At 35.3% G+C, this 26,544-nt stretch overlaps 1 protein-coding gene across 1 annotated transcript; it reads right to left on the bottom strand.

Annotated features, from left to right (window-relative positions):
* Positions 1–2,191: 2,191 nt before the first annotated feature.
* On the bottom strand, positions 2,192–26,126 carry LOC120782215 (major royal jelly protein 1). The gene is made up of 5 exons (XM_040114375.1): positions 25,926–26,126; positions 5,150–5,513; positions 4,729–5,068; positions 3,551–3,737; positions 2,192–3,489 (listed from the first exon to the last, which is right to left on the bottom strand). The coding sequence occupies exons 2-5, from the start codon at positions 5,459–5,461 to the stop codon at positions 2,622–2,624; spliced, it is 1,707 nt and encodes a 568-aa protein (XP_039970309.1). The 5' UTR covers positions 5,462–5,513; positions 25,926–26,126; the 3' UTR covers positions 2,192–2,621.
* Between the last annotated feature and the right edge of the window lie 418 nt (positions 26,127–26,544).

Below are 26,544 nucleotides of genomic sequence, written 5' to 3'. Positions count from 1 at the left end.
GACAATAAAAAAATTCGGCTTTTCGTAACCCGTAAACTCATGTAACCCCGTAAGAGTGTTTAGAATAACTATAAGGATTCAGATTTCTTTGACGAAAACTCTTTAAAGTATGGTAGTATTGGAAATTTGGAATAAATTGGATATTAAGAAAAATATAAGGAGTATATTTTTTTGGAATATTGTTTCTTCTTCTTCTTTATTGGCATAGACAAAGTCTACGTGGCTACAGCCGAGTTAACAACAGTGTCCCTGTCGTTCTTCCTTTTTACTGTTTGGCGCCATTTGGAGATGCCTAGTGTTCCTTCTAAACCTGGCCTTTCCAACGCAGTGGATGTCTTCCTCTTCCTCTACTTCCCTCGGCGGTTACTGCGTCGAATACTCCCAGAACTGGAGTGTTTGCATCCATACGGGCAACATGACCTAGCCAGCGTAGCCGCTGTCTCTTAAATCGCTGCACTATGTCAATGTCGTCGTTGTGGTTAGTGTTAATATTGGTTCCAAGATAGACGAAATTATCTACGACTTCGAAGTTATGACTGTCAATAGCAACGTGGGAGTCAAGTCGCGACGACTGTTTGTTTGTCATGTTAATTCATTCATAATAAAGTCTAACTGTTAATCAATGTATTAATTTCTTCGTGCTTAATTTCTAATACAACCTCTATATGCCTATAAAATACCCTTACTTTGATTGCTATTATTAATATTAATTACATATCTATACACATTCATTACTTGAAATAATGAATAAAGCAAATTAAAATGCCAATCAAGTCATAAGCAAGTGCCTATAATTTTGATGAATGAGCAGATTTATTAATAGACTAATTGCTTTAATGCTAATTTTAAAATGTAAAATGACAAGCCGTATAGGCTTTATATACTATATATAAAAATATATATGTGGTATATGAGTGAAACATATTATAAATGAAAAATATATTTTAAGATTCGTTAAAACTGCCACTTCGAGCAAATTGAGTTTATGTAGAGAGCGAAACGGAGTGGCAATTTCTTCTACCAGCAAAGAAATTGAAGTCAAGTTTGTAGTTTGTTGAATGGATTATCCCAATCTTAAAAGTTTATCAAGATTTCGCCATACAAAAATGACAGTTCCAAATCACTTCATTGAAATGATTTGAAACTGATCCACGCTAAATCTCTCTGTGCGACTCTGATTTTGCGCAATCTACTTGTCAGCACTGGAAATCTGTTACATTATCACAGCTGATTTAGACACTACAAAGGGAAAAAAATGTAAACAAACAAATTTTTTTTCAAGCAATGAACCTAATTTCATCTGAAAATCGACTTAACAAATGAAAAAATGCATCATTATTTCTATTATATGGAAAATATAAGTCAAGTTTGTAGACAAAAGAAGCTAAGTCTGCAGAATTCGGTGGACGAGGTAGAAGTTCATATCCTTATTTGACTTCGACGATGATTAAGGTTTGAGCTAGTGTGTTGTCTGAGTGAAAGAACACTTTTACCTTCGACAAATGTGGGCGTTTCTGCATTTCTCAGCAATCGAATTCGAATTAGTCGAACAATTTATTGTAAGAGAGTCCTTCAAGCGTTACGTACACGTTTTGAATCTCAGAAAATGTTGGTCATCATCTTTCTATCCTATAGTCAGTCTTATCCCTTCGGTTAGGTCCGAGAAGTGTGCCAAAGAACAAGCGCACCAGCGTCAGAAAATTACAGTATACGTATGAAAGAAGAAAAAATTGTAACCTTGGCTACATTGAAGCTGTAACACCCTTCACAGATACAATTTTTCTTTTAAGAACTCGATTTTGATCGAGTCATATGTAGTCCAATATCAGTGGTTCTGAAAAGGACGTGCACAAAATTTCATATAATTATCTCAAAAGCTGATAAACTGGTTAGCGTATATACAGAAACACGAACTGTCCGTCCGTGAAACATGGCTAAATCGACCCAGCTGGTCACTTTGATCATTCATATATTTATGTATATTTTGTAGCGTCTCTGACGTTTTCTGCTGGGTGTTACATGCTTCGAGGCAAACCTACCTTATTGAAGGTAAATAAAAATAATTAATAATATTCTCATTAAGCAATATTTTCATGGATACCTTTTGAAGTACTATATACCGCCAATTACCTGCATTTACAGTTAGACTTAAACCAATCGGTAAACTCATTGCAATTAAAAATGCTACACATATTTGGCGATTTGGCGCATAATAATTATTTTATTAGTATATTTACAATAGAAGTTAAGTGAGTTCCATGGTCTGTGACTCATCGAATTCATTAATTTGTGCACACATTTACGTATATGAGTATATTTATTTAGTTTATGTATCTCTACATATGTACATATATAAGAATATGTTTGTGTGTGCGAGTACATGTATACGAGTATATACATAAGTAACTATAAACTGCAGTTCTACTAAATGTACTAACAACTTTAACACACATAAATTAGTTTACTCAACTCCCAAACCGTTGCACACCACACAACATACCGAACATAACGAACAAATAAGTGTCTAAGTGTTGCATAGTGTAATGTGCAGAGGCACATAAGTTTTGACTTTAGACCGCACACTGCTACAGAAGCAGTTCAACTATTGGCCCACACCCATTCTACTGCTGGATGGCAGTAGAGTTCGCTGCCTCGTTTACCTTTTGACCATCGGTATTTCGTAAATGCCGGCGGATAGTGTATTCGGAACCGAATGGTAACACCGCAGTGTGTAAACCATGATGAGTTGTTGGTGTTGGTACTGCTGTTGTGGGTACGAGGTAGCGCAGATCACGGCTGGTAATAGCACCTTCGCTACTATTCAGAGTATCCAGAAATGAGGGACGCTGATCGTTCGAACGTTGTTCTTTGCGCGGTGGGAACGACTCACCCGCATTCAGTGCCGTGAAGGGATTGCGGAGAGAGAAATTTACCAGCCCAACGGTTTCATAATTATACGGCTGCTGAGATTTCGCCGGTGTATGCAAACTGTTGTAGACATAATTGCCAAAGCTCACAACATTCGCTTTATCCAGAGAATTCGCCTTATATGGGCTGCCAAAGTAGTTGGAAGCTTTGTTGATTGTATGCAAATCGATCGAGGGACTATGTGGTGCGCTGTAACCGCTTGGCAGCGGCAGACGAAGTATACGATTATTGACTTCGTTCGGGTTGAGATTTTTCAAAAAGAAACGATGAAACTTGGAGGAGACAGCATAAAAAACGCCGGGTTCATGTGGTGTTGTTGTCATGTCGGCAACAAATTGTAAGCGTTCACGATCTTGTGCAAGCACCACTTGATTATTGTTGTTGGGATTCCAGGCAGCAATTGCTAATTCGGTCATGGGACTGAAAATAACGCTGCTATCGATGGGCGAAACGGTGAGTCCAATACCCTGTGATGATTTCCTACCGACCAATTTCACTTTGAGAATTTCATTTTGTGCGAGCGGACCGGCGCGCAACACCTCCCTGGTCACTGAGAATAAGCTGGAAGAGAAAAGAGTTAGTCGTATTTTGCATGTGTAAGTGTGCTTCTTTCTTCACATACCGATCAGTAGCCAAAGGCTGAAAGTATAGTACACCCAATTTCTGATCAAACGCCAAACCCACAACGCCATCCATCAGTATGAAGCGATCGTTGAGTATCTCGGACTGTGCAAAATCTGGATCGGGATACATTGCAGGGTGTGATACGCGCCAGGTAACATCGCGACCACTATCGTAGACAATGATGCCTGAAAGTAGAGAATAATATTATGTGTGTAATAACGGGTGATCCAAGTAGAGGTACTATTTATAATAGACTTTTTTTTGACAGATAACGCGTGGGTCGTATCAAGCCGTCATGTTATTTTTGTTCAGTATTGTTTGACATTTCATCATGGAAGGGTTTACTCCTGAACAACGTTTAACTTCATTACCAAAGTTCACGTTCTGTAAAGAATGTGTTTCGCGGGCTTCGCTCAACTTATGGTCAACTTAATCGGCCTACTGCGCGGGTTATTCGCAATATCATCAACCATCTTGAGTCCCAGCATTCATTATTGGATAGTAAATATTGCAGTCGTAGCACGAAGTCCGTGCAGAGTCGATTCGGCGCCGTTCGCAGCAACTCGGACTGACGTATGGAACGACTTGAGGCATTTTACGTCGAGATCTTAAATTGGAAGCGTACAAAATACAGCTTGTTCCAGAACCGAAGCTGCTCGACTTTCCCAAGCGACACCGTTCGCTCTATGGGCTATTGAAAAGTTCCAAATAGGTTCGACGTTTCGAACCAAATTTGTTCAGGGATGAGGCCAATTTCTGGCTCAACGGTTGTGTAGACTGGCGAAATTGCCGCATTTGGGACGAAGAGCAACCTGAAGAGATTCAAGAGCTGCAACTTCATCCAGGAAAAACAACGATGATGACTGTTACTGCGCCATGAATACCGACTATTTGTTGCTTGAAATTGAAGTTTGTGTTCTCGGCGACTTTTGGTTTCCCACATATCGCATCAATCTCCAACAAATAAATGTCGAAGAATGTTCTTTCGAATGATAATAAACATTCCCCATAAAAAAGTAGGAAACCTCGAAATGGATATTTATAAGAATTTTCTTCTAGTCTGACGCTTTATCTTATCCTTAACGCTTAAAATACTACACCAATTTGGTTTTACCTGTCTGAAAACTTCTTCCGTCAGGTCCAAGATAATATCTTTTATAATTGTAATGAACTTACCTGGCTCAACCGTATCAGAGATGTACGCAAACACATCATCACAGTTGCCGTGCTTCGCTGTCGCCTCATCAATCACCAAATTCGTAAACAACGACTCGCCACGTAAGATTTCTTTCGGAAAGTCCACACGCCGCACCACCTGATCAGTATTCAAGTCAATAATTAAAATTTTTGGCGGACAAGTGATTTCGTAGTCTTCGAGTGAGCGCGAAACGCCGGCATCTAGAAGCCATAAGCGGTTGCACGAGTCGATGCGCATGCGGTACACAGAGATCAGAACTAAATCGCTGCAGTTGAAATCTGTGCGACCGGTTGTGGAAAACGACCAGTCTGGGTAGGCCTGAAAGATAGCAAGATAGCAATTTGTACGTGTGTTGGCAAGCTATTATGAAAACACGTGCGCCGTTGGTGCGCTGCTCACCTGCAACACTGGTGAATCACCAAATTCCGCCTTCGAAACGACATTGACGGTGGACGAGACGCCGGAGAATAATTTCGGCGTCGCTATGAAAATCCGGTCGTAGGCGACCGCAATACCGGTTGCAAGCACATTGGATGGATTGTAGAAGTTCAAATCGTGTATCGGCGCGTGTGGTAGGAAGTTATACGTGAACAACTTCCACTGTTTGGCTGTTTGCAAGGTTGAGGACTCGGCTAATGTGCCAATGGACCAGCTGCCGGCAATTATGGCTGCGAAGATCAAGAGCTCTGCTGAGGCTCTAAAACGCTTCATTGCTTTTTATAAGCCTATTAACTGGTTTTGTAATTGTAAAGCGTCGAAATAACTGTAAAATGAAAATGAATGTGAAAATTCGAAGTTTATATCGTTTTTATAGTTTTATGAATGCGCTGAGTTATGTTAATAGATTTGTATGTAAATATTCAAGTTAATGTACTTGTAATGCTTTGTGGAAAATCATGTTAATTTTACCGACGTCTCCGTTGGAATTTTCGACAAGTGAGTGCTTAAGTAATTACCGTCAAAGACAACCCGCCAATTATTGGCGCTTTTTTGTAGCGCGTTTATTTTACATTTCTACAATTTCTGTTATGTTTTTAGTGTTTGATTGAGCTAATCAGGTAATCAGTCCAGCGTAGATGGCAGCCTGTAATAGACGTCACCGAAAAGTGTTAATAACTTAATTGACTGCGCGCTGGAGGATCCACGCTTAATAAACACACACTTTTTGTTGGCAATTCAATATTTTATACTTGTAAGCAATGTTGTTAATATGTATATATGCTCATTTTCACAGGGTGGTTCATATAATGGTTATTTTCAATCATATACTATTTATTACGGTGGGAAAAAAAGGTTTTTTAAGTTTGTAGACGAACTCTCCGCGAAAAGACACATGCGCAAAGTTTGTCATATTTGATAGAAAAAATTAATGATAATAAGAAACAACTAGGAAACCGTTAAGCGGAAGACCTCCCCGTTACAATTTAGAGCTCATACTTGGGTAGCCTTCCTTAGAGCTGTCTATCAACCAATTTTTCAGACTACCGAGCGAAAAGAAGCAATATTCAGGTATACTATACATACATATATGAATGGCGCTTACACTTTCAATAATTTTTTTCTCTGAAATATGTATGTCGAACTTTGTGTTTGAAAATGTTTTTTTTTTCGCGTTGAGTTCGTCTTCGTTACTGCAGTATGAAACAAGAAAAAACGTTAACTTCGGCTGCACTTTTTGCATTTCTTTTAGTAATTATATGTCCAGTTTGTATGGCAGCTATATGCTATAGTAAGCCGATCTGAACAATTTCTTCGGATATAACATTATGTCTATGAGCAATAACTCATACCAAAATTTCCTGAAGATAACACGTCAAATGCGAAAGATTTCCATACAAGCCCTTGATTCCGATCGTTCAGTTTGTATGGCAGCTATATGTTATAGTGGTATCAGCTTCTTGAAGAAAAAATGATGTTTGCAAAATTTCAAAACGATACCTTAAAAACTGAGGGACTAGTTCGTATATATACAGACAGACAGACGGACATGGCTAAATCGACTCAGCTCAACTTACTGATCATTTATATACATACTTTATAGGGTATCCGACGCTTCCTTCTGGGTGCTAAAAACTTCGTGACAAGCTTAATATACCCTATTCAGCGAATTGGCTTTCATCTGGTTTTTCTAAACAGTTAAATGGTGTCATCAGAGATTCACAACATTTCAGGAAAGAGCCAAGGAACAATATACCTTCAGAAGGTATTTTTTCTGCCTTATTTTTTCCCGCACTTTTGATATTGTTTTTCAGTAAGATTTGCCATTTCGGAATGAGAAAATATACGATCCAACAACGAGTCGAAATTATTAAAATTTGCTACCTAAATTCGGAGTCAGTGGAATCAATTTTAAGAGCGGGTTTTTCAATAAGAGCGCTTCAAAAGTTTCTATACATATTTCTGTGAAAGTACATTCTATTCTCCATGAATTACCGTTGAATCCTGAAAAAATTACGGTTTGGTGCGTTTGTGGGTCGGCGGCGTTATTGAGACGTATTTCTCGAGAATTTAACAAAGATTTTAATTTATTTTATATTTTTATTAAAATTCGACAAAGAAAGCACCGTATGAACTACCCTGTATGCATGTATGAATGATAGTATTTTACTTCAAGTTGTGATAATTAAAAGTGCTGGTGGTCGGTCATACACCGGCAACAATTTTTCAAATGTCTCTTTAATGGCATTACAACATCTGTAAACGTAGCAATAAACAGCAACAAAAGCAACAACTTGTACTCCCCAACCAAAAACTGCAAACACGTTCTCGTAAATGGCAGAGTGCCAAAGCGCAAATTGAATTAATGCCGGTAAGCGGCAAGCGTTATTGCATGGATTTGTACATATCCGTAGATTTGTACGTCAAAAGCGACACTTCGAAAACGAAATATCGGTTAAATGTCCCAAAATGTACATAGTAGTTGATAAGTAAAAAAAAATAATGTGTATCAACAAAATTAGCTTTAGTTAGACGCTTGGGCATATTTATAATTGGCCAAGTGCGGAACGGCGCTTTACGGTAAACCAGTGAATCAGTATCGGCATTTGCTTACTCAGCTACGGTTGACTAGTTTTGAAAGGCGATGTTTTTTTGCAACAAATCCCAGAATGGTATATCGTTTTTTAATAGTTGTTAGTTTATGTGCTTATTTGCTGAAAACTCAAGAATTTTCAAATGGAAAGCCAGACAACATATTTTTAGCAATCAATTTAAATGCTAATACTCATCGGTTTTGCAGGAATCGATATAGAAATAACATATTTATACGTTACGTGTAAGTAAACAGCGATTTTTATGTTCTTAAATGTTAAATTCCTTATTAAATTATACCTTAGTTGGTGAAGGTATGCAGTTTCGTTAGATATACCTAAGTACTACAAAAATAACATCGAAGCTTAGTTAAAATTTTGCATCAGTAATGAGACGGCTAACAAATTTCGTGCTCTCATGCGTAAAACATGAATTAATTTGCGCTTTTCGATTTATTACATGCATTGTTAATTCTTTAAATACTTATGTAATGTTTAATTTATTTAATGTAATTTATTGCAGGCGAACGTCCGAAAATCTTGACGGCAACTACTAATCCATCGGCTTGTCCGTCAAAATAATGCAACTTTTACTGTTTTCAATAGAATTTAAATTTTAACGGTAAGTTGTGATTTAAATTTGAATGATTTCTACGATATTACCTATAGAATTAGATTTGAGCTGTTTTTGACAATTAATGCCCGGTTTCCCAAACCATACTTAAGTTGTGCCCAAACAAAATCATAGCTAAGCATTGTTGCAGACTGAGTAGTCGTTTACGTTTCACAGTCAATGTTTAATTTCTAAAAAAATTCATTATGATATATGGCAACGTTATGGTCAACATATGTTTTACAAATGTCATCCATAAAAATATGTTTGAAATATTTAAATTGTAACAGACAATACATAAATATGCGAGGAAAGTTATATGGAAAATGGATGAAAACAATAAAAGAACGCCGAATTTGTGGAAATCTCAATCCGATTCCATATTTTTCACAAAAAATAACTTCTTATTTCTTATTATTCTTTTTTTGACAAATAACTGAAAATACAAAACAATTCAAAACCAAAATCAGCTGTTACTTAAGCACTGCTTATGTCTCCCAATTTCAGTACTTAACCATAACTTAAGTATGAACTGTAAACTGTATTTTCCTGTTTTATCTTAAGCCAAACTTAGGTATGGACTGTGAAACCGGGCATATGACTTTTTCCAATACAAAAAGTATAGATTTTTACGAAGTTTTATATGTTCAAAGAATATTCGAAAATTATAGGCATTAATAATAATTGTCATTATAATAGAATTATTTGGTAAATTTTTTTCAATTATACACTCAAACTAAGTATAACATTTTCTGAGAGCAAATAAGTCCATCGAAAGTTTTTAGAAATGATCGTTGCTGTAATTGCCAGGTCAGCCTTTAAAAGATTTTTGCAAAAGACCTCATTATAGAGAACTTTTAGAAATACATGTAAGTCAAAGAAAAAATTTTGTTACAATAATAATGTCTTTTTTTTACATTTTTTGTAGACATCTTTATCTTTATTCCAGCTATTTATATTTTTCCTTTTTGTTTTTTAGAATGCCTAATGCAGACATAACTAAAAACTTACTCTCTACAAGAGTTGATCGAAATTATATTTGTTCACGAGATATAGAGCCGCAAACTCATCGACGGGTTACTATTCACATCGCGTTATTTATTTTTAAATTCTTTTTCTTAAAGCTATTGGTTTTTAGTTATTGGACGATTCTCTTTTTTAGCTTCAAAAACCCGGTATTTCTAAAATCACTGCTATTTTGTCATATTTTCAAATACTCAGAAAAGCTTGCATCTAGTCATAGCTGGTGTTATAAACATAAAGCAACATTTTTCTTTGGTTTCAAGATTCTGAAGTTGAAAAAGCGGAGAGTTCAAGAACTTGATACTTGACAGCGCTTCAAAAAGTGATTTTTTTTCTGAAAGCAGAATAAATATAATATATGTATATGTATATCCTTTGATAACGGGGTAAGTTGTGATTAAATGATAGTAATTTACACGAATAATCTTAAAACAATTAATTTAATATTTTTTATTATTTTATTAATACATTGCAACTAGTTCAGACAAAAGAAAGTTTTAACAAGCAACTTGAATATGATTTAAACGCATAGTTACTTATTACAAAATTGCAAAGCTACTCTGAGAGCATTGGCTAATTTGAAAGATCGCTGAGCTTGCGGCGTTTGTGTCGTCTCGGTGGTCCATTTCTAGAAGTTAACATGGTTACTTCTTCGTTACAGTACTATAGCTATCTTGCTCTATGTAAGCGTTGCTCCAATTTTTAATATTTCTGTGTTAACCGAGCTTACGCCTAGATCACGCTCTATACGAGTATCAGCACATCTACAATACGAAGGCGCCTTAATAATTAGCCTTAGTACTTTGTTTTGAAAATGTTGGATGATTTTCTTATTATTTGCGTTAGTACATCCCCAGAGTTGTGTACCATAGCTCCATATCGGTCGGAGTATATAGTTTATAGACAAGTTTTTAGATAAGTAACTTATTTTCGATGGATAACACTGATTTGTTAACCACTTAATATTTTTGATTGCTTTTTTCATGAACTTTCCACCGTAGCTTAGAGTCAAGCGTCATTCCTAAGTATTTAGCGGAGTTAAAGTACGGTTTTCGTGCACCTTCTATGAAAATTGGTAAATGTTGTAACTCGTTGTATGTGAAAACATTATGTACAGACTTAGTTTCATTTAGTTTTATCTGCCATTTCTTTGCCCATTGTAGTACTTTATTTACAGCCTTTTGGAGATTAGTAGTAGTAGTTCACTACTACCAACGGCAAGATACACGGTATAATCTGCAGATTTGGCTGTTGTATAATTGCAGGGGCTCAACTCACTACCTTGTGAAACTCCTGCTTTTATTTCCCTTAGAATAGAATACTTGTGCCCTTGTTTACTGCGGAAGTAGCGACCTAATAAATATGATTTTATGATATCACAATGCTGTTTCGGTTAAATTAGTTTCAATTTCGAAAGCAGTACTTTGTGACAAACTTTATCGAACGCTTTTGCAACATCAAAAAACACGGTAGAACAGAATTTTTGTTCCTCAAAGGTTTTTTCAATAATGTGTGTAATTCTATGGGTTTAATCAATCGTTGAATGGTTAGCTCGAAATCCAAATTGATGCGCTGGAATTATGGTTTTTCGTTCTATGATTTCATTTAAACGTTTTATGAGAATTTTCTCAAACAGATTCGATATTATCGATAGAAGTGATATGAGCCTGTAAGAAAATACATCATATCATGGTTGTCCTCGCTTTTGATTCATGATAACGTCAGCAATTTTCCAATAAGTTGGCACGTATTTCAGATGAAAAGCCGTGTAAGTAATATTGGTCATTTTTACTACACTTATTGGAGGAAGTTATTTTAGAAACTCATCTACAATCTGGTCGTAACCGCGAGATTTTTTGTTTTTCAGATTTTTAATTTTCTCACTTTGCTTACTGCTTGTGCAACTTGAGACTTCTTTGCTTCCTTGTTTGGAAACAGTAGGATAATTTACGTGTGTTTCATATGGGGAGAATATTTTAACGAAATACCGACTTTTTCGAAAACTTTATTTCAAATAGAAAACTATTATCATAAAAAGTATTCTAAAAATTAAATCATATGCAAACATACCCACTCGCAGTGTTACCTATTCAAACGACTATAATTTTTTAGTTTGATAATATTTTTATTGATTCCAATGACAAAAATGTATGAAAATAATCAAAAATTTAGAATCCATTCACTTTAGCTCGATGTGGCCACCTTTTGCCTTGACTATGTCCCTCAAACGGTCAAAAAACGAGTTGCATGCTGCACGAATGTGAGCTTGTGGTATTTTGGCCCATTCACGTACAATCGCTTTCTTGAGCGCATCCATACTGGTGTATTTTTTAGTCCGCACCTTGCTCTCTAAAATGGACCAGATGGAAAAGTCCATTGGATTTGCGTTCACTTCGAGATGTTTTAGCTGACGAACAATTGCTGCTTGCCAAATATAAAGCAATCACACTATTACGTTTAAATTCCATCACGTATAACTTTTTTTTCACACGACACAGACTAAAATGTTTTTGTACGCTTGTAAACAATGGAATGATTTGTTATTGGTGTAAATTTAAGCGCGCTGTCATTAATAGTGCGGTAGTTATAGCAGTTTGAATTTGGTAACACTTCGAGTGGGTAACCCTGTAATATTGCCGTTTTCTAGAATTAAAATTGATTTATGACCTAAAAAGCAGCTACCTATAAAATTTCATTAGTTCCTCGGCCGGTGTTAAAACATGTATCCTTCATTTGTTTAATAACATCGTGGCACCTTCAACAAATTTGAAAAGAGAATTTAGCTGGTATTATTTGTTATTCAAATATATTAAAAACTCCTTATAATATGTGTAAAAATATGGAATCGTTTCGGGATTGCACACATTGGTACCTATTCTATGAAACGCGAGTTTTTTAGCTCACTTTAATTACTATACAGTGCTATATAATATTCATCCAGGTTTCAGGAAGATGGACAGTAATAACTGTACTGTCTATAGATACCATTTATCAAAGTTCCAGCAATCTGTGTTTGTTTAAAACCAAATAATAATCTCTCAAAAAAAATTCAACAGACATTTAAAAATTACTATTATGTCGCTTTGAAATACACATACATACTTGTAAATACGCATTCAAAATACATAACTGCGAAAGTATCAAACTCGTTTGCTTTTTAAATTGTTATTACTCTCCAATTAAACTTGCAAATTTGTGTCTTAATTATTGGGTTTAACATATCAGTTCAGGTATATACTATATGTAAGTTTATGCTGCGATTAGTGTTGGAGTTAGCTGTATACAAAGTGTTAGTATATGCGTAGTATTCGGTAACTCAAGCGATGTTTGTCAACCCCAGTTAACGGCACATGTTTTTAGTACTCGTATAAGCAACTAGGGTGGGAATGCATAGCGGTTACGCTAAAGTAATTTTCCCACATGCTTTTGAGAGTTTTTTTTTTATTTAAAACTTTGGCAATACTTTATTATTTTTACTCAAATATTGCTATCTCAATTTTTGCTGTCTTTGATTTATACAACCTTGAATGGTGGCGAATCGAAGAAAGAACTGGTATAAATACAGCAGACCGGCATAATCAAATAGAGATATGATACCGGTTATGCCACTTTAATGAGCTGTTGACAAACCCGCTGGTACTGAGTTCAAATGATTAACACTTCTCTTGCTTTCATATGCAAATTTGTTGCAAATAGAGTAGTGAGAGAGAAATTAGAGAGCCAATCAAGCTCGGCTATTCAAAAGTATATTATTTATATTAAGCTGTAGCTGTGCCGGGTTTGTCTAAATTTTTTTTTTACCGAATGTTGGGTTAAATATGAAGAGTTTTTTCGTATTTATAATCTATTTACATAATAATTTTAATAAAAAATATTTGTAAGTGTATTTTTTTTGGCACTTCATTTCTAGTTTGAGAACGAGAAGACAGGAATTCTTAAGCGGTAATTTTTTTTCAACAAAATCTGTCGTATTTTCTTGATTGCCTTAAAATTTCAAAACCCACACCGCCTGCTACTTGGCTAATTTGAGTAGAGCTCGCGAAATTCATACTAGTGAGCTGAATATTTATAATTATATATACATATATACTCTCACATAGTGCCTAAGCGTTAACAGCTAAATCTGCAGTCTGGCAAAACATCGTTTGTTGATTTCTCACAATCATATGTGGATGATTTGCTTGTTTTTGGATACCTCAAAATCTTGTTGGCGTTAAGTGCGTTCCAGCTGCGTGGCCTATATGCAAGAATTCGTTATGCTAGTACGTACATACTTGCATAAATCTGCATTCATAAAAGAGTTGCTGTTTTTTTTTATTTTTAAAGCGTTTTTTCTCATTTCTGTCGGCATTCATTTGTGCAGCAACCGAGTTGATCCAATTTCGCGCAAGTTTGCGTGCATTCATCACCTTTTCGGTGTGTTCGAAATGTCATTTCAGCCTCTTCTGCATCTTCACGTTCGCCGTTGCAGCTGCAATGCATGCTGGCACCTTTGTAGACTTGGCTCGTAATTGGAGCTTACACTTTTGACGAGTGTTTGGCCGAACAACGCTCCCAATTTTCAACTTCCAATATGGTTATCAATGTACTAAAGGATTTTTAAGCTATAAACCTTCTCTCAGTTAGTTAAGAGCTTTAAAAAAATTTCAAAAGAAATAAATCGCAAGAAATATCAATGACTACCAAGGAGTAAGCGACTTTTTACTTTATTTCACTTTTCATCTTTTGAGATCTGAACTGTTAGTGTAAAGAGTGGTTGTCATGCTCTCAACTCACTCTGCTTTATCTGTGGTATATATGTATATGCAAAGGAGTGTGTTAAGTTGCGCTGTCTGTGGCATCGCGTGAAACACGTGAATTTCAGCAATTTTACCAAGCCGATGACGTCTGCTCTTAAGAGTTGTGACTGACAAGTTTGTAATAGTGCAATTAAAATCTTTTTACAAATAAAAAGCTGAACAATTTATATTAATTCGAGTTGAAATATTGATTGAGTTGCCAATGGTTTATTGACGCAAAATATGGTAACACTGTTATTGTTACAATAACAATTTTGGATAGGGAAGTATTAAGAGATATCTGGCATAATTTCAACAAATTTTGCATAAACTAAATGCAGTAAAAAAGGTATGGGAAATTAGATTTGTGGGATTGTGCTCATATTAACTCGAAAATAGCAACTCTGCTAAAGAACATTTAAATTCTTATTTAAAAAGTATGAGTATTTTATTCTTAATGTAACCCATTTTCTCAGATTTCTGTTGGAAAGTCTCATCTTTTTAATTATGTTCAGATTTTTTATATTAGTCAACATCTTCACATTTTTAATGGAGTGGAACTTGGCTTTGAAGAATCGTAATTAACCCTTATGTTAATGACCAACTTTGCGATATCTTTTAGCAACTAGCTACCCACGGACGTTAATATTGTAAAAATTGTTTGTTGTTTTTGAATGTAAGAACTGTGGATTTTTTCGGAAATATTTAAATAAAGAATTTGCTGTCATTCCAAATCTTATCCAGTGTATCGCGTGACAGTAAACAGATACCATTATACGCGTTTGAGCAGCTACAATCGAAGTTATCAGAAAAAAGAAGATAACGGAGCACCACTTCGCGATCTTGATATGTGTACAGAGCTTAATTAAAATCTAACTCAGATATACAAACCTATTAAGTTCTAATTCTAAGTTTGATAATCGATGAATAACTTTATACTGATCGTGGTCGTACTGCATGTACTCAAAACATTCAGTTGAAACCACCTAGGTATGGTATCGAAATTTTGTGGATTTGTCATTCGAAAAAATCATATCCTTTGAGCGGTATTATGCACAGTGGTAGAATAAAAAGCACATGTGAAAATAACACAGTAAAAAAGTAATGAAATAATGGATGGCTTTCTACCGAGAAAGTGTAGGAGCATCTATGTGGCTAACCTTTTTACTACTCTACCTGTTGCTAAGCCTTTGGAATATTACCATTATTGCAGGGGCGGATTCAATTAGTAGTTTTTGGGGGGACTTGAAAAAGGAAGATTGTTATATTAAATACAATCTTTATATAGTTTAATATCATGGTGGAAAATTTGCAAACCGACCTTCTAATATTATCTCCAACTAAATTGAAAAAATACATTACAAATCGTAGACTTTATTGCAATGTATAATACTGTAGTCAAGTCGTGCATTGAATAGAAAATTTTCACAAAACAAAACGATTTAGGCAAAGTTTTGAGAATCTTTCGAGAACTTCTTCTGCAGTGACTTCAATGTCATGAAGCGTGTGGAGCAGCGCTAGCCGATCAATCTATCTGGAAGCATGTTCGTCCTCAGTCACGTTTTCATGCGGCGAAGTGTCGAAAAAGAGCGTTTCTGAACGTCACAGGAAGTGTGCAGAATATGCGAAGAAAACTATGAATTATGGGTTATAGGTCTACATCGCAGTTCTTCAACGTTTCCAATGCAGTAGTCGGTAACTTGTGGTCTTTTGACTTTTGCTTCTGCTCCCAAGGGCACTGCACATATTACATTTCTTTGGTTTTTAAAGTAGACACTTTTTCTCGAAGCAGCAAACTCATTTGAAATTCATCCAACACTTCTTTAGAAAAGTGCGTCTTCAAATCTTCGCCGATTGTATCCATCATAGGAATGTACACTGAGTCGCTTTAATATTCTTCGCAAGTTCTCACGCAGAAATTTTCGCCTTTTGTTTGTCGACCGCAGATTCTTGGTTTTTTTTCGTAAACTTTCAGTTTTGCAGCTATTTTTTTCGTGTCTGAATAAATGGATCGAAAATGTTTCTCAGCTTTTTGTCTTCGATTGCGGAGCATTACAAGCAGCGTATCTATCACATTTGATGCCTTAGCCAGATCGGTCGAACAAAATTTCCAAATTATAAATTCAAATCATCAAAATTCAAATATCATTGCTTTTCCTGCTGTTTTCTTATTTTCCAGTTACTAATTTTTCTTTGTTGGAAAGCTTGGAAGATAAACCTCGGAGAATGTGTCTATCAAACAGATCACAGATGGAGCTGAATGCAGCATCTATTTCAGGTTCTCTATCAAGCCGCGTCGCTTCAAATTTAGCACTTTAAGTTTTGGAATTATTGGATTGGATAAATTCCCCCATTTCCCTCCTCAGAATTCGCCACTGATTATATATTCAATATTCAAATTTTTTTGGAAAGAGCCATGAGTTCTTACGTCTCTAAAACACGAAGAAAAATCATTCCATTATCGATAATGCATTCAGATACATCAGGATTTATAGATAGAAAATAATTGAGGTATTACACAGCGAAATTTGGTCTATTGTGTACTTTCCTATATCACATATGTCACCATGGTCCAGCACTCCGCATAATTCCTGCCCACTGTTTCTACAAATTGCTGGCAATCTGGTCCATGTCGCAAAACCGGCAGTTTGCGTAACAGACTATGACCATGTCAGCTAGTGATGATGATACAAAACTGAGGTTGATACTATGGATCAAATTGTTGGAATGGCAATGCTCTTCAACATGCTGAACTTTTCTTTGCTGGCGTTAATTGAATGAAAAACTTGCTCTGCTAATGAGAGCAATGCACAGGGAATCCTCAAGTGTAGCCACATTTAACTATGAAGATTGCCATAGCATCTCTCTATGCTAATTTTAATAATATAATTAAAATAAATATAAAAGTAAATACATTTGAAATGTTTTCCGTTCGATGCAAACCATTTGCCGGCTAAGTTTTCATATTAACTACTATATATGTATGTATATTTAAGTAAGGCATCTGTGAATAGTTTTTCTATAATTTCAGGTATGAAAAAATCGCCTACTTATCGGCATTAGCTATCACGCTTAATCGTGGATATATTGCCATTCGTTAAAACTTGTTTGGCTGGTGCCACTTATTTAAATTATGTTTTCTAATGTTAAGTGATACTAAAACGCACCTCCTTTTGACTGTTGCATAAGTACTCAATGGTAACATAAGAAGGTAATTTTTTAATTTTACATGTTGCTCTGGCGTGATATTTAACGCGGTAATGTAATGGTATTTACTGCGTAAAACCTAGAAACTTTCTAGAAGTCGCCAAAAAAGCTTGACTGTCAATAATTGCCAACTTCTAAAAGTGCCAAAAAATTAAATAAAGTGCCAAAAAATTAAATAAAATAACATATTTAAACACATTACCGAAGTAAGAGCGTTTCCTATGAAACCAAAGACTTAAGTCACAAACTCATTGCAAATTGTCAACAAAATTAGCTAAGTCATACCATGCATAATACAGCTCACTGATTAGCCAAGTAAACTTGACCTTCTAAAATGTTAATATTCATAAAATTTTGCACGTCAGCACCTGTCACCTAAAGCCAGCAAATTAATTCGATGCGGTCAAGTAAAAATTGTCAACTTTTGGCTAAAATCATGTTCACGTCACTTGGCAAAGCACAGCACCAACGCACACTTGCACTTATTTATACATACATATATATAAATTTGTTTGCTCAGACTGCAGACATAGTTTTAGCTACGCGACAGCGCGCATGCGCCGGACACCCAGTGAGCTGGCAAATCGTCTACTTAACTGCATTACATTGCATCGCTGCATGCTAGCGACTAGGTGCCGATTAGCCGCCGCCACAACTACAAAGCCTGCGTATATGCACATTACCGTTATTGCAAAAGTATTTCTGCAAATAAAACAAATATTCAAATGCTCAACGCGTTTTTCCAGCAAACATTCCACTATGGGCGTGCAGACTGAAATATGCCTTGTGTGGTTTTCGCCGGCGAGACATTGCGTAATAGCCAGAAATTTTCGTTACTCATTTTATTGGTTTTATTGGCATCCAAAATAAGTATCTTAAAGTGGCTTGATTGATGTATAACCACGTTAGGAAATATATTTGAATGTGGTGAACGATCAAATTGGTGCAGAGGAATTGCAATTGCTGCCACAGTAGGAAGAGTTTGACGGAAAAACAATGCCATCAATTGACATAATAAGGAAATTTTCAGCATTTAGCGATGAATACGGTGCGATTATGTAAGTAATGTGCGGAAAAGTGGGTTATGAAATATAAAATGTGTGTCTAGACGGTAAGTAGTTCGAGGTGCAAAAACCGATTTGATTATTCAACATTTATGGTAGTTATAATTTTTAAGTGGTGGCAATTCTAGTTATTTATACGAAATATTAAAAGTAGAAGAAAGCTTATAAGAGAGTATTAGAGTCTTCTTCCGTACAGTTTCGGAAAGATTCAAAAGCTTACAGCATGAACGCCCACAGAACAATAGCCTGTTTGAACTCCTACAACTAGGGAGATGCTAGCCTTATTGAGGACAAATAACCTCCTGGACCTCATACGGACGAACTTGGACCAAAAGCATATTGTGACGGCGCATGAACCTTCTGCTGGCCAAGTTTCTGGCGAGGCCCATCTAGCTACTAGTAGATCACACGCAGATAGATGTGCACCGACCCACTTCCATTTTACTATTTTTACGGCCTGCTAACATTATGGATAGTCACTTCTCTGAAGGAGGCTGCATTCCCGAGCAGTAAATCTGCCGCTATATTAATGGCAGAAACATCGGCTTGAAAACTTTGCAAAAGTCAAAAAGTCTAAAACTGAAGTGGATGGAGAGTTTCTCACAATATCCTCTTCCATCTATCTTCCTTTCAAGCTTTGACCCATCCGTAATGAAACCAACTGCTCTCTCCTCCAACGACTTGTTCCCACCCACAACCCCTCCAAGATATGTATGGGCAGAGAAAAAACCACCAGAATTTAATTTGGCGACTCTATGATCCAAAATGTCCGGTATAATGCCAAAGCTTGTGAGGATCTGATTGTTCAGACATGTGTTCATTTTGAAATCAAATAATCTGAGTCTATAGCAACTTTCGCAGCCATACACCTACTGGCGACATCTATGGGTACTATAACCAAAATGGCATCAAGTGCCATGGTTTGAGTGGATCTTTGAGCACTATACAGGCTGATGAGCGCCGCAGGTTGAACGTTCTCAAGCTTCCTTGCAAGTGTGGTCTTTTCTAAAGCCCTCCACAACGCAAAGACCCGATAGAATATGACTTGACTATGTGCCGTAGCGCCAGAGGACTACTGTCGGTGACAGACCCCACCTTTTGTTAACGGCAAATCAATTTTCAAGAAAATTTTTTAGGCCTGCTCATAAAAAGCATGCAAAAAAACGTATGATACTATTATCGAATGTTTGGATGATTATCACTGAGCTCTTTTAAGCTTTAAGATTCTCTTTATTGCTAGAAGTAAATATAATAAGACAACAATAGGATAAGATTAACAAATAAAAGTTCGGCTGTCGTGACATATAATATTTAAGACCTCCGACGATTTTAGAAAACTGTTACCCAAATATAAAATCAATATATCAAAAATTATTCATTTATTTATGACTATTAAAAGCTGATATCTTGACACATGCAGTCGCCATTACCTTGGTACCTTCGAAAATGCATTGAATGACAGTTGGTGAAGGCAACAATTTTAATTGGTTTTATTAAACATTTGCAGCTCATCGATATAACCGTATTGAAATACATTAATCCTTTTATTTTATTAAGCTTAAAGCCGCATTTAGCCGTTTCTGCAGAAGGAGTATATTACTAATTAAATTAACCAAAAATGCCAACCCAACCAAATATGTGAAATTTGGGCCACCTGTGATGGTGGCAATTGCTTGACAAATACACCGACAGTGACAGGTGTTACAAAGAAAAGAAGAAACCATTTGGATGACCATATACAGATAATGAGTGAGCAAGTGAATTACTTTTGATTGTGCAGCAATAAATCGTAATCAATTACTTCAATGGAGCTCAACGGATTTATTTATCAAAACTAAATAATGATCAAATTTTCGAACTTTTAAAGTCCTTGAAAATTCGTAAAGGCATTCCTTTAGTTCTGTAGAAGGTTCGGTTTTGTAAAATCACCGTCCATTTGCTATATACATATGTATATATTTATAACTCAAGAATGTCAGTACGGGAGAGATACAGGCTACTTTTATGGTTTTATGTTAAAATCAAAACATTTCATATATATTCATAATGCAATTACATTCGATGAATGTTGAACAAAAAATTACCATATGATTAGACACAGGGCATGAGGCAGCCCTCTTCTGCCCTACTCATGCACTGTTATGCACTCTAACAAGCAGCATACGTACGTATATGATGTGTGATATACTTTGCAGTATTATGCAGAGACTGTGACATATTTTACATATCATTTATTTCAAGTGACAAGAAATTTTGTGAAAATGTTGTTACATCATGCGTGTTTATGTATGTGCTACTCCTTAATTGCCATTTATTCCATTATATTGTTATCATGATTAATGATATCCTTGACAACAAGGATGCTAATAATCTATATAATGTATATATATTGTAATACCATCAGAAAGAAGAGATTTCAACAATCGTAAGGCTTACTCAAATTTTAAAAAAATCCGAAAGTGTGACTAGAGATTTTTTGATTAAAAATTAAAGTTTTTTCTGATATAAGGAGATATAAGTATAAGGAAAATAAATAAATATTTAAATTAAAAAGTACAGTTTATTTACAACATGAGAAGGTAAGTTTACACCAAATTTCTTGAAAAAAAAAAAAAAATATTTGAACGAGATAAAAATAAAAAAATCCCAAAAACAACATTGCCATATAACTTTTTTCTTTAGGACTCATAGTTTTACCGGTAATGAAGATAAACAGTTTTTAACCCTTGAAAATTCTATCACGCCACTCCGCTTCTTTTTCTCGATCACTATTTTTCTCTTAATGTTTTTTTTTATTTTTATTTGATCTTCATTGCCCATGGGTTTAAACATAATATGAATATATGCTAATCTAAAGAGAGAAAAAGTAAAACGTTAAGAAGCTCTCTTGTAAGGTATTTCGGAAGCCAATTAAAAATATTTTACACTAAAAAACGCTTAAGTTTTTCAAGCACTGCAGCGGCTACTGAGCTTGCTATGGTATTAATATCGTAGTTAATACATATATATATAAATTTAGTAGACATTCGTGTATCGGAATATTCATAGTTATATAAATAAAAAACTCTCATAAATAATGATTTAATTATTAATAAACCGTAATTATTTTTCGACTAAACCTATTTTGTACTTAAAACAGCCAACTAAAGTACAAAGAATTCAAGCCTCAAAAAATTATAATTTTTCAAATCAGATTAACATAGTTTGTAGTTTTGCCACTTCGAATGCGATTATTATAATATACATATACTTTTCTATGACCATATAAGTACATAAATATGCACATACATGAAAGGTAAGTAGTTAGTTATGTAGATATTTTTCAAATGTGTTACTAAAACCGATTTGTACGCACTAAAGATTAGGCTTACATTTATGTAGTAATAAAAGAGATAAAATTAGCGTAATAAAACCGTTGTAAGCATTTTCGCACGTCGTATAACTTCATTTTATGTCCATCATCTTGGAAGCAAATTATGTTCAGCTTAGCTGACGAAAATTATGGCCGAAAGTAATATCTACATACATACATAAGCATGTAGTTGCATAAGTAGGCCTAGTTACCTGTTGTGTTATTTATAGAATTCGAGGGCTGCTATATATATTTCTGGCCTAATAATGAAAATAGGAATATTTATCAACGAAAATGATTTTATTGTTTTTCAAAATATTCTCCATCAAGATTTATACACTTTTGCATGCGCTCAAACCAATTTTCGAAGCACTTTTTCCACTCCGATTGAGACACCTCCAAAACATGGTTTTTGAATGCTTCAACAGCATCTCTGGTGACGAAAATCGTTGACCATGCATTATTTTCTTGATGTGTAGGAATAAAAAGAAGTCATTGGGTGCCAAGTCAAGGCTGTACGGCCGATGACCCATCAATTCGACGTTTTGGCCGGTCAAAAAGGCGCTGGCTTGAGCCAATGTGTGAGAGCTCGCATTGTCATGGTGCACAATGATTCGTCTTCTCTTGTTCGTTTTTTGAATTTCTCTGAAGACTTCAGGCAAACAAATGGTGGTGTACCATTCAGAATTGACCGTTCTACGTTGCTCAAGTGGAACAGTCGCCCCATGACCAGTTTTGCCGAAGAAACAGGCGACCATTTGCTTCGAAGTGCTTCTTCCACGAACAACTTTCGTTGAATTTGGCTCGTCTTGGGAGACCCATACGGTCGATTGCTGTTTTGTTTCGGGCTCATACGCATAGATCTATGATTCGGCACATAAAACAATTCACGATTAAATGACAAAACGTTCTGAGTGATGTTATGCTAAAAAATGTCAAACTTTCCAATGGAAATGTCAGATTGCACCTGGCAACACTTAGTGTTGCCTAGGCCAGAAATATATATAGCAGCCTCCGTATAATTTTTCGAAACGCTGGAATGTATATGTTATCGAAAATAAGTACCATTTAAAGCCACAGTTTATTAAAAATCATAGATGATGGAATAAATTTACTAAGTGATTCCAAAAAGTGTCTAGAAGATATGGAAGAGGCTGCTATAGGAAGCCGATGATGGAAGCGTTGAAACTCTTAAAAATTTGTTTTAAAAGTACAATAGTATTCCGAAATAACTTTAAACCTTTTGAGTAAAAATATACTACTGTGGGCAAAAAATAGAAAGAATTTTTAATTTAATTTGCTTGCGAAAACCCATTCGCCGAAATATTATTTTTAGGTTGGTATGACTGTCAGAGTCATATGTGCCAAATGTGCTTGAAAATCGACGATTAACAGTCAAAGATCTTACTGGCATCATTGGAATATAGGAAGCATCAGTGGAAATCATTTTGGAATCACTAAAATGTTTTCGAAAAACAACGTCGCGTTAACGTCTGTGTGTCTGTGAAACAATGCTTTCCAATTACCAGGATGTCATGAAATGTTCACGAAGAGTCTTGGATCTATGCTTACTACCCGGAGTTAGACTATCAATCGGCCGAATATCATGCAAAGGTGAACCGAAGCCGAAAAAACACGTTAAAGCAGGTCAAAAATAAAGGTTATGTGACAGTTCTCTCCGTTTTGAGTCAATTAAAGACATTAAAAGTGAATCGCTACGCGCATTGAAGGATATGGATATACGGAACTTGACTTTAACAACTGTTTTGGAAATTTAAAAAAACCTTTAGCACAAGTTTTTGGAGCCAAGGGGGACCACTTTGAAAAATTTGGTATGCATACACATTTCTAGGCATGTTTCAATAACTTTATGCTCATTGTTCTGAAGTAATCCTTTGAAGCACAAATGAAGAAACCAACAAGTCGATATAGCAGATGTGCGCCCTAAATAAGGATGATAGCTTTAGAGTAGGGTAACTCACATTCTACTAACGATTTCTCAAAGAGCAGCCACTAATAAAATCCTTATAATAAGGATATTTCATAATATGCCTTAATTGGTTACCGGATATATGACAAAGATCTTATGATATTTCTATTTTTAGATATTACCAGCCAAGTGGTTCTCAAATTGTCTTACAGTATATAAATGTATCGTAATCCGACTGAGTTTTGGAACGTTTTTTCGATCTTACGGAAGAATTCATATAGAAATCGCTGTATTTTTTCTATTTATTTAGCATTTTAAGATTACATGAAAGATTCTGATGAAGTCACAGAGTTAATACTAATTAAATAAAAAGTTGTTATTTTCAGTCCAAATTTTTTTGGAAAAATTAAGCAGATATTGATGTAATTTTTTAATTGTTCTGACTTTAGCGTTTAATGGATTTTTTAAACATTTCTTGGTTTTTTTTCACAACGTTATGTTTTTAAATTGGTTCTGGTTAACTGATATACCATTTAATTCACTGACAATAGGGCAATGTCACGTCTCACATATCCTTTTTTTTTGAATTTTGGCAAAGAATATCTAGATATTATTATATATGTATTACCATATAATAGGGTGGGTCAAAATAAACATTTAATTTATGTTTTTTTTGTTACCATGAGTACATCGGCCGATATGATGTGAAAAAGTTTAAAGATGATATTTTCACGCTATCAAAAAAAACCAAATTAAACGTTTTTCTAGTCCATCCTAAAATATTGCCACTATAGAAATGAATACAAAAACAAAACCGACCTTTAAAATAATTTTTTTCTTCAAAACAAATTCCTTACACTGCCCTCCACTCTACAATTTCATATCTGTGCGACCGCTAAGGCATGCGCTTGTATGGTTTCCTGTCATTAATAATATAAAAATAAAATATAATAACTCACTTTTACAGCCAGCACTGCTGAAGACTCAATTTAAAGTTTCTTTTATTCTTTATTTTATTTTATAAATTATACCTTATTTAATACACACACGTAATACAAATATACGTATGTACAGTTGTATGTATGTGAGCTTATTAAAAATGAGCCTAAGCGTAAATTAGTCAAGGTCGCAATTCCGTGGCTATTCCGGCTATACTAATTTGTAAAATACAAAATGGTCACTGACTATAGGCGCACCACGCCTGCGCAGATGAATGGAATTTTGATTTTAGAATGTGAACTTAGGTCGTCAACTGCATCAGTTTTAAGCTCAAACAAAATTGTGTAAAAGTTATGTGCGGTTGTTTGTATACGACTGTCGTGTGTGGTTTTGTCAAGGTGCTGTGATGTAAATTTCATTGTGCGGCTGCTGCTTGGAGTTGTGTATAAAAGTGGGATTAACAAAAAAAAAGCCTAAAAATGAACAACTAAAATAAAAAATGGGACATTAGACCTTCGCTTGAAAGGGAGCGAGATGTGTGATAAAAGTGAATGTGATGACAAAAAATTATAATAAATAATGACTATTTGTTGGACAAATATGCAGTGACCTAGTTAAAAAAAAAAAAAAATAAAAAATGTTTGTTTTAGTTTTAGTGTGCACATTTTGTAGTTTATCAATCAGCAATTAACTAAAGTTATTTTTTTTTATACATTTTTTCTTTACACTAGTTATCCGCGCATATAATTTGCATAATTAATGAGAGTATTTTCGCACACGTTTTGTTGTAGTCTTCTTCTCTGTTGATTTTTTCATATGATAGCTGCTGCGAGACTTCATTTTTTTTAATAGCTATGCAGCTTTTTGCGAGTTCTATTTCGGCTTTTTAACAGCTGCATCCAAATTTAGACAATTTATTGCCGCCATAAAGAAGAGACAAACAATTAAACCAGCAAATCACAGAAATAGACCAAGTCATTCATGCTCGTGTTCGCTTGTAATTATCAAGCGATTATCCAGCATCTCAATTAAAGACACAGCGCATCTCACTACAAGCGGCAATAAAACAGTTCTACTGAATTCGTTTTGCTTATTTTAATTTGCTTTTGTTGTTGCATTTCAACACTTTCTTTCCAGCACTTTTCTTTTCTACGCGCGCCACTTTTTCTTAAAATAACAATTATATTACTTCCTCTGCTAGACACGTATGTGATTATCACACGCACATACACACACTTACATTTGCAACGGTTAACCGCGGTTTAACTGCGTTGTTTCAAAATAAACTTATCAATTCAATTAAAATTTTCTCTCAAGCAGCATCTAAAAAGACTTCCTTTGCACGAAATTTGAAATCGAAACTTTTTCGCCGTTTCTATGCTCCTCGATACTATTGTAAACGTTGTTTGGCGGCAGCGCGCATGCCCACTGCGTCAGTTTAGTTGAATGGCCACGAAGTAACTGTTTGACTATAAATTACTACGCTCAGTTTAAAAGTGGCGGCAAACAGCCCGCAAGCAGTCAACGCCACCAACAAAGTGAAAAACCCCATACTCAAGTGTACAACAACAACTACAGCGCAATCAAGACAAGGCGCTCCTTCGTTGTGAGGTTACTGTAGTCTCATTGTAGCTCATTTACAAAAACTACAACAAGCTTTTCATATAAACAAAGAAAAATAGTTGTATAAAAAGAGATCTCTTGAAATCCATATGCAAACAAAGAGACCATTCAAAGTGTCCCAGCGAGTGCAATAAGTTCAGTAAAGTTGAGCTGTGGCTTTGTTGCTCCCTTTAGTTAGTTTTTGCTATGCTCCAAACCGAAGCTGATGCGCGCCTTGTTAAGAGCAGCGTTGCGAG

This window comes from Bactrocera tryoni, chromosome 1 (assembly GCF_016617805.1).
Source record: "Bactrocera tryoni isolate S06 chromosome 1, CSIRO_BtryS06_freeze2, whole genome shotgun sequence".
Taxonomy (NCBI): Eukaryota; Metazoa; Arthropoda; class Insecta; order Diptera; family Tephritidae; genus Bactrocera; species Bactrocera tryoni.
This window is presented reverse-complemented; position numbering and strand designations above follow the sequence as displayed.

Bases quoted from the DNA above. Each gene is read 5' to 3' on its own strand.
- LOC120782215 (XM_040114375.1), bottom strand. From the start codon at position 5,461: ATGAAGCGTTTTAGAGCCTCAGCAGAGCTCTTGATCTTCGCAGCCATA. The intron at 5,069-5,149 runs GTGAGCAGCGCA...GCTATCTTTCAG, and splicing joins GTGATTCACCAGTGTTGCAG to GCCTACCCAGACTGGTCGTT. The intron at 3,490-3,550 runs GTATGTGAAGAA...TTTCTCTTCCAG, and splicing joins CAGCCTTTGGCTACTGATCG to CTTATTCTCAGTGACCAGGG.